This window comes from Microtus oregoni, unplaced genomic scaffold (assembly GCF_018167655.1).
Source record: "Microtus oregoni isolate MIOR12 unplaced genomic scaffold, Mior012 000086F_ref0000336, whole genome shotgun sequence".
Lineage (NCBI taxonomy): Eukaryota > Metazoa > Chordata > Mammalia > Rodentia > Cricetidae > Microtus > Microtus oregoni.
The window spans coordinates 4,889,129-4,898,446 of NW_024544552.1; the positions used below are offsets into that span (position 1 = coordinate 4,889,129).

Consider the following 9,318-nt stretch of genomic DNA (forward strand, 5'->3'; position numbering starts at 1 on the left):
TGTTTTAACGTTTTATCCCATTTGTGTTATCAGTTCCTCTTCCAGTCATAATTTGTGTGTATACAAATTATGCAGAAGTGTATGCATGTGTGTGTGTGTTTGTGATTGGGAATGAAACTCAACGCTTTGTATTTGCTGAGTAGGCACCCTACCACTGAACAACATTCCCACTCCTTAATATGCTTTGTTTATTTGAACTATTTGGAGGTAAGTTACGCTATATCCTTTTATACCTAAACACTTCAACCTATATTTCCTAAGGTTAGGGATCAGATATTGTTTCTAACTGCTGGTGCTCTTTTGGGCAGGTGGCTTCCTCCATCCTACTTCCCTCATTGACAGGTGGTGTGCTGATGAGACTGTGGACTCCGGGGCCGCTTTATCTCTCTGCTTTCCTTTCCTATATAACAGTTTGGCGCCTTGGCAGGGCGTAGAATCAGAGTAAAAGATGATTGTGACCCTTGGAAGAGAAGATTCGGGTGCCTTATTCTGGATCATCGAAGTCCATCAACTTAGCTACCCAGAAGTGGTTTGGATATAAACGGCAATGTTTACGCACTGTCTGAGAAAGACAGTCCCATCCTAAACTCCCGACTATGACCATCTTGTAGAAGCTCTCCGAGCATTTATTCCCAGCTTCCTGAACATTTGAAGGAATGAGGGAACCTAATTTCCCTCCTGTCTCTCCCCGTGGTTGGCTAAGGCTGCTAGAATGTTGGCAGTGTACACTGAACTTTAATATTTTGGTGGCTCTAAGGTTGTTGACCATGTCATTTGGGTCACCATGGTGTAAGGCAAAGCTCATGGGTCTTGGGGTCAGGTTACATGATTTTGAATCCCCTTTTCCAACAGTTGCCTCTGTGGTGGGCAGCCTCTGCCACTTGGCTTTTCTGTACTGTTTCTTTAGACTGAGTGAGAGTGTGTGAATGGATGTCTTCCTGGATACAATGTAGCAGTTTACATGTGAAAGGCGCGTGGATGTGAGTTATCTGCACAGGGTTCAAGTGCAAACTAGGTACATAGAATTCTTGTAAAGGGGGCCCAATATGTCGGGAGGGAAGTTGGGAAGGCTGTAGTAGTGTCTTTTCGTTGTTTTGAAAACACGACCCTGTTTTGATTTAGCTACTGGAGAGTCTATGGGAACTTGGACTTTCCATGGTTTGCTAAAAAGGTTTGTGGCACAGCCTTGTTCCTGTGTTGTTGCTGATGGCTCAAACAGGAGATACCTCTCTCACAGTGGTTGGTCACTACATAAATGTGTCTTTTTCTCATTTGTTCCCCACCTGCCTTTCGAGCCCTTTTCTCGGACAGGTAAGATCCCCTCTTCCTTGTGGATGATGTATTTTCCCAAATACCCCACCCCTGCTTGAGTATGTGCATGTAATGGGGTGTGACTGGGGGGCTCCCTGCTGGATCCAGTCATCTGCCAACCATTGTCACTGTTCTCAGTCACCAAGACTGGGGCTGAAGGGACAGAGTGTGAGAGGGCCATTAGCAGGAAAGGGGCCCACGGTGGGGACGACAGAAGCCAGCTAGACAGAGAAGATAATGTTCCCTAGCCTGCGCTCACAAGTGCTTGTAGCCACCACCACAGCGAGGGCTTGAGTGCTTCCTGAGACTCTCCCCAAGTCTGGAACCAGCCTGAGTGACTGCTTCTATTTATCAGCCCATCATTGACATGTGGGTTTTCTTTTTTCATAATTCACATAAAAGTCAAATTCAATTAAACTAATTTATTAAATGCTTGTTGTTATGCAAGACCTTGTGGATAATGAAAATACTCTAAGATTCTATAGCCCCTTTCGAGGGCATTCCCATTCTGTTAGATAGACCAGGTGTATTTTTGAGGAAAACTGAGGTGATGATAAAGAAATCATATAATAGATCCACTTTAAATTGCTGAGTTTAAAATATTCACAGAGAAGTACAGAAAATCCAGATGAGGTATCATCTAAGTTGTTGGTTAAAGGTGTGCTTCAAAAGCTCTCCTGATTTACAAATCACATTGATAGGCAGTTTTAGGGTTTCCACCTTAAAAACTGGGTGTGTTTGCTCTAATAATATATAGAAACCACCAGAGAAATAGGAGGTCCGGGAAACAGTGGAGAACTTGCTATTCCTATTACACACCTATAGACCATTGCATATAATTCCTTTCTCTTCTCTGCATTTTCTGGATGGGGGCGGGGGAGAGGGATAGTAAAATTAGTTTCCAAATAACCTTGGCCAGCTTGTGGAGTACCTGAGTAAATAAAACGAAAGGATTTAAGTCATGATAGGCAAATTAGGCCAAAGTGTATGATATGGTAAGATACACTCTTAGAGAATGGTCAGGAACAGCTATGGGGTAGGCTGAGAGCTGTGCCAGTGTACTGGGTGCACATCTGGAGTCCAAACAGCTGGGGACTTGTCCCAAATTCCCTGGCATGTTCCTACCACCACACAGTAATTCCATCCTAGGAGCCCTGAGGACCTGCCAGCCCATATTCCATGAGAAAATGTGTTCATGGGTCAAGGCTACTCAGAGGTAAAGACCATGGAAGTCACCCATGGGTGATAACTCCACTCTTCTTCCCATCGCACTTGCCCTGCCACCCAGGGACCCTTCAAATACAAGTGAATCTAGGTGACTGATCCAATGGGGGATCTGTTAACTCAAATCACAGGAAGCAAAGCATCCCCCCCTGGTCTGGAACGCAGCAATTCAGGACAAATGAGACAGAACATGAAGGCGTATCCTCAGGCAATCATAGGAAAGCCTTACTGAGATAGACCCTTAGCAGAACTATTGGCAATGACAGTCCAGGGACCACATGCAACCTCTCTTCGTCCAGATAGACAATAAAGCTATAACAATGGTCACAGATAACTGAGGCTCCAAGTCTGGCTCCTTTAATGACCTACACGAATGCCTAGGAGTCACCGCGTCCTGGGGTTACTATTGCTGTGATGAAACACCATGACCAAAGGCGAGTTGGGGAGGAAAGGGTTTATTTAGCTTACATTTTCACATCCATAGACCATCACTGAAGGAAGTCAGAACAGGAGCTCAAACAGGGCAGGAACCTGGAAGCAGGGATTGATACAGAGGCCGTGGAGGGATGCTGCTGACTATGTTGATCCCTGTGGCTTGCTCAGCCTGCTTTTCTTAGAGAGGCCAGGACCACCAGCTCAGGGATGGCACCACCCACAATGGGCTGGGCCCTCCTCCATCAGTCACAAATTATAGGCTTGCTTAGGGTGTCACCTTATGGAGACATTTTCTTAGTTGAGGCTGGCTCCCTCCTCTCTGATGGCTCTAGCCTGTGTCGAATTGACATAAAATTATACAGCACCCAGTGTGTGAGCAGCATAGGAGAGCCTGGAGCTCTAACTGTCTCAACAACAGACCTCAAGGCTGCCGCCTCTTGCCCTTCCTCATGCTTCACTGGCCAAGTGGATTGGGGTAGTTCATTTGAGATACTCACTGAATACCTGCTGTGTACCAGGCCCACGCTTGGTGTTGAGGATATAAATGCAAAGATACATGATGTGTGGCCTCAGCCTTGGGAGTGTTTACCGCCCAGTAAACTAACCCTCAAGCCAATTGTTCAAGCCATTCAGAAGTCCCAAGAGGAACATCTTCCATAGCCATTCTATGACCCAAGTAGAGGACGGAGCCCAAGACTCTGGCTTAGAAGGCCTGAGTTCTGATCCCAGCCAATCAATAGCTAGTATCGTGATATCAGGTCCTCCATGACCACTCTGAGACTCTCCGTAGTCTAATGAACTTCTTTAGTTGGTTTTCATGGAGACATTTGTCCTTCACTGGAAGCAAGGCCCTGATTGGCTACCTGATCTCTGTGTCTACAAGTTTACCTATTCTCCTAAGTTTCACCCCAGGAGACCTTGGAAGCTGCTGGCCCATATTCCATGGAGAGGATGTGTCACAGGTGTCTTTCAGTAGGCAGCTCCCGACACAGAATCGGCGCCCAGTGCCCGAGGAGAGAGAGCAGCATGTGCTCGCCCCAGTGCAACCCGGTTGCCTTTCATGTCTCATCTTCATTTTCTCTCTGCTTCAAAGGGTCTGGCGACCCTGAGACCAAAGAGGTCAAACCATGAGTCAAGGAAGCTGGTTTCAAGGAATATACTTGACTTTTTATGACTGGAGTCAATTACTGATTGACCAGGGTGGGGAACAACTGGAATTTTTGGTCTCATGTCCTATCACAAGAAACTACCCTGGAAAGTTTAAAGGCATCTTTATGGGAAACTTCCAACTTCTGTGAGTTGATAAATGTTGAGTGTATTATAAAAGAAAGAAAGCTGAGTAACAGAGACCAGAGTGCCCCTCCCCTCTGCTTACATGTCTCTCTTCTTTGTTTATAGTTGACCACAGCATGTTTGAGAATCTGAACACAGCCCTCACTCCAAAGCTCCAGTCCAGCCGTTCCTTCCCGCACCTGTCCAGAACTATGGCCCCAAACTCCATCACCCCTGGCTCTGCAGAACCAGGAGGACCAGGACTGAGGGTGGGCAGCAGTCAACACCTTAAGAACCTGGGCAAAGCCATGGGGGCCAAGGTCAATGACCTCCTGCGAAGAAAGGAGCCCTCAAGCCTGGGCAGTGTGGGTGTGACGGAGATTAACAAGACCGCTGGGGCCCAGCTGGCTGGTGGGGAAGATGTGGCCTGTGGAGCCTGGCTAGAGGATGAAAGGTGAGGCCTCTCAGTTGCCCGTTATCCCACTTGAAGGGGTAGGAACATGGGCAGATTATACTGTCTTCAGAGGAGAACAGACCCAAGGAGGGGATGAGCAGTTGGCAAGGAAAACTGAGATAGACCTGTGTTCTTGAGAGCCCACTTCAGCCTCTATAGCCAGAGAAAGCATTTTCTGACTGGGTGTTATGGCCTTAGCTCTGCTTCACACTGTAACCCAGGCTAGCCTGAAGCTCACTTTCTGACTCAAACTGACCTCCAATTCATGGCAGTTCTCCTGTCTTGGCTTTCTTGGGATTATAGATGTGAGCCCCCATGGCAGGTGTAGATATATTTTCCCTTGCGAGTGACTCCAGTTCAGAGAGATAGCTGTGCCTCTCAGTTAGTATTTGGAACTGAATTTGAAGCCTGGTATTGCCCAGAAACTCCCCACGTGGGTTCTGATGCCAGCCATTCCTGAGAACTGTTGCTATAGCCTGAGTGCCTAATAGGAAGGGAGAAACCAGCTGCTACCACTACTTCCATTTCCACGCAACAGCTCCTTTCTGGGCCTTGGTGCCAACACCTATACCAAGAGCTCATGCGCCCTTTCTCGAGGCCCAGTACTCGGGTTCCACGAGGACTGGGATCTTTATCCAGCCTCACAGAGGCAGCACTCTTTGCCGCTCTGAGCACTGAATGAGGAGGGAAGAGCCCTGTAGCTAACTGAGCTGAAGTTGCTAAAATCTGCACTCTAAACCCAGAATGAGCACTCAACAGAGGAAGCAGATACTAGGGAAAGACAGGAGAGGCAATCTGAACGAGCAGCCAGAGTAGAGACCCAAGAATGTGTATAAATCGGTGTTTCAGCCATCATAAAGCCTGGGTGTTTATTGTCACGGTCTTGCAGGTCTGTCCAAGAAGCCTTCCCTCTGCTAGAACCTCCACCTCCCATAACCCGGAAGCGAACCCCTCGGGCTCTGAAGACCACCCAGGACATGCTGATCTCATCACAGCCTGTCCTAAGCAGTCTCGAATACGGGACGGAATTGTCACCTGAGCAGGCCCAGGACTCTCCCCCCACTGCCCCGCCTGTCTCTGCAGATACCTCTCGGCCAGAGTCTATCAGTGAAGTGGGAGACAGGGAAGAGGCTCTGCCCAATGGGGAGGTGTCCCTGTTGGTGCCTGACCTAATACACAAGAGCAACCAGGAGGAACCCAAGCTGAAAGCTAATGAGTGCAGAAAAACCTCCTCCCTGGCTCCCATTGAGAGGAATGGCCTCAAACTCAGCTTGAGCCCCATCAGCCTGGCTGAGTCCTTGGAGAACAACAGCCCACCTCCACAGGCACGGACCTGCAGCCTTGACAAGGAGGGGCTTCACCCAGACCTGCTGTCCTTCGAGTAGTGCGTCTTGTCTTCCCTGCTGAGCACGTTCTTCACTGTGTCCTCCACTGCACACAGGTCCTTTGTCCCAGCTCTGCCACGCCCTCATCTTCCTTGTGGAAGGCAGAGCAGAGCCCCCCTTTTCTACCTAAGGGATTTGCGGGACCAGATGGCCAGAAGTAGTCCCAGTTAAGGAGTCTGCAGAATGGCAAAGGATCCTACTTCTCTGTAAGATCTTCTGGCTGTTGCTGGGACTCATCATCCACTCTCAGGCTTGTCCCAGCTTCCTACAGAATTATGGGGCCACCAGCCTAGGAGGATGGGCCTGGCAGAAATTCTCTTTGCTGTCTGATTAGATGCATATGCTCTCTGTTCTTTCATTCCCCACCCCAATCCCTGATTCTGCCCCTTTCCTCCATAATGGTGCCAGGACTCCCTGCCTTGATGGCAGTACTGCTAGGGAAGATTGGTAGGTTTGGCTTGGTAATGGGCAAGGCCTGACTGCAACCTGATCATAGTTCCTTCAGTCTCTAGGCCACGTGGAGCCCGAGCCACCATCATTCCTCTGTTTCTGGGTTAGGGCTAGAGGATGTTCTTTCCAGGCTTGGGACCTTGAGGACTACCTCAAAGGTTGAACCTTGTCACCAGGGTCCCCAGGGTTTTCCCATCCAGTTAGATGTAGCCCTACCTCTCTGGATAGACACTTAGGAAAATGGTATGGGCAGTTGTGCTGGGGTTCGTGTGTGTGTGTGTGTGTGTGTGTGTGTGTGTGTGTGTGTGTGTGAAGACGGGGGTAGGCAAGCCCCTGCAGAAGCAGCAAAGAGTGTTCTGATGTTAAAAAGGAGAGCTTGGGAACATGGACTGGGCCTATAAGAGCCAAGAGCAGAGATCACAGAGAAGAGTGAAGTCAGGACTGAGAAGGGGATCACTGAGAATCAGGGTAGCTTCTCAGGCCACTCCCCACCCAGAAGGAGGCAGTGCCAGGGCCTGGGAAGAGTGTGTGGGAGCCAGGGTGGAGCATGTGAGAGACTGGAATGTGCTGAGGGCTGTGGAGGCAGAGCAGATGCTGGCGAGTGTGTGTGTGTGCTGCTTTATGCTTGTGCTGAGGTTGCCTGAATTCCCTGCAGCCCCAGGCCTGCCCAGAGATACCCAAGCTGCTGTCCTTCATCCAGGTAAGGGCAATCTTCCTCTGCTTCTGCTCGCAGGATTTGTGTAAGGAACCAACAAGGCTTATCGACCCTTGACCAGCCCCTGCCTTCCAGGTTAACTTGCTTTGTATTCCTTTCTCCCTCCAGGGGCCCTATCGTGCTGTCTTCCCGTGGCCTGGAGGCTCTGTAGTGACCCCAGCCACAAGGGTCTTTGTAGCCAGAAGAGGACATCCCTATTCTTGAACAAAGAGGTCAGAGCCCCACAAGAAGGCTGGAGATGGTACATCCAGCCAGGGCAGGCCATGTAGCAGTTTTCTCTACTCTCTGTGGTCCTCCCCTTTTCTGCTTGCTTGGCTCACGGGTCTCACTTCCCAGTTCAGCATCACCAATGGGCTGCCCTCCTCCCAACCAGCAGACATCTGAGCTAACTCCTACAGAACCAGAAGAGGAGGCCTCAGCAGGATCCCTGGGATGAGGTTTCTTTTCTCATTTACTTGTTTAAGCAGCTGTATGGCTTCAGCCATCTCTGCCCTCTGACCCATCCCAGCTCCCTACAAAGTCCTATCTCTCCCTCTCAGATGAGAACCCGTGTAGCCAGGCATCTGAAGGCCCTGGTGGAGTATACAGGACTGTTAGCACATATGTATCACATGTGCCTTGCTCCAAGAGCATCCCAAAGATGTGACATCTGACCCTAAAGTCGGAGAAGTCCTTAGAACTAGACTTTGAGGACCTATGAATTTTCCCAGAATGATTTGTGATTACGCAAAACAGAGAGAGTTCAGGCTGTGGGGTGGGAAGTCTAAGCATGCACCAGAGAACAAGTCCAGTATAACCTGAGCTCTCCATACCAGAATCTTGGTTTGCTCCTCTAATGGGAAGCTCTGCCAGTGGCTGCCCAATGGGGCTGTTCCTCCCCAAAGATGAAGTGATAAGGTTGCCTAAGACCGATAACATGAGGCTTGGCTTACCTAAGCAATCAGGCCACTGCTGGAGTCCTGGCCCTCGGGCCCAGATTTGCCAAGAGACCCCACCATATTGTCCCAAGACCCCTGTAAAGGAAACTTTACAGTACTTTAGATGGCATTTGATGTTGAATTAGGTGCCATGGATGTCGTCTTGGCCATCTCCCTGCTACAGAAGTGATGCTGCTACCTCAGAAGGTCCTTTGAGACTGAGCCTTTTCTTAAATGCTGCAGATATGGCCTGGTGCTAGGGGCTAAGTGCTTCCCAGGGACCAGCAGGAACAAATCCTCTTGAGGGCTTTGACTCACACCAGTTCTTCCATCTAGGGCCGCGACAGGCTCACTGACCATCTCAGCAGTCTGGACTGCAGCACGGCAGCCTTCACAGTGAATCGAGATCCCCTGGGGGGCTTAGTTTTTGCGTAGCTTGATCTGCATGGGGGTGAGGGTAGGCTAATGGAGAGGAATGAAGGATATGAATTCTATGTTTAAAGAAGCTGGGACCTTTGAGCCTTTTCTTCCACTTCTTTCCAGCCCCATCGTATACCCCTGTTCAGTCCATAGCTTTACCGTGATAGAGCGATCACAAAGTAAGCTTCTAGAAGCCTGGAGAGAAGGTATCCCCTCCCCTGTCCCAGCCCACTCTTCTCTCTAGAAATGTATCTGTGAATGTTCTGTATCTGGGAGATATGAAGACATGTGTTTCGAATCCATCATCTTTTACAGAGCAGGGTTGGTCCCTGTTCGGAAGAACAAGATTATAGTTCTATTCTGGGTATTTTTTAGAGAGTTCATATTTATATTTTTAGAGATTTTTTTCTTGTAGAAGGAAATTACATAATAAAATGGTAATGTGTTTTGCTGGCTTGTCTTTTTTTCCTCCTGACTAGTGGAAAATTCTGGAGTCCAAGAGTCCCTGGGTAGGTGCAGAACCATGAAATTTTGCTTTGCAAACCTGCAAGATGGAGGAATGAGGGAGCTGGAAGAGATGGTGAAGGAGGCTACTGCAAACAAACCTCCAACTTGACACTGTTAGAGCAACAAGAATGCATTTAGGATGGACCGTGTTTTATGCCACTGACTAGCTGACTGCTGCAAGGGTCTCCACCTGTGACTTTCTGGACCATCACCATGATGGATACATGT

At 48.9% G+C, this 9,318-nt stretch overlaps 1 protein-coding gene across 5 annotated transcripts in view; it reads left to right on the forward strand.

The window, feature by feature from the left end:
* Positions 1-9,032, forward strand: part of LOC121442107 (carboxyl-terminal PDZ ligand of neuronal nitric oxide synthase protein-like) — a 289,142-nt gene extending 280,110 nt beyond the window's left edge. For 4 of the 5 annotated variants that reach the window (XM_041643580.1, XM_041643581.1, XM_041643582.1 and 1 more), the window contains 2 exons: positions 4,369-4,696; positions 5,586-9,032. In XM_041643580.1, the coding sequence (XP_041499514.1) occupies positions 4,369-4,696; positions 5,586-6,081 (824 nt within the window). In that variant the 3' untranslated portion in view covers positions 6,082-9,032. Of the gene's footprint in view, positions 1-1,295; positions 1,312-4,368; positions 4,697-5,585 lie in introns of all 5 variants that reach the window. The other variant, XM_041643585.1, reaches the window with a different exon arrangement.
* The last annotated feature ends 286 nt before the right edge of the window (positions 9,033-9,318 follow it).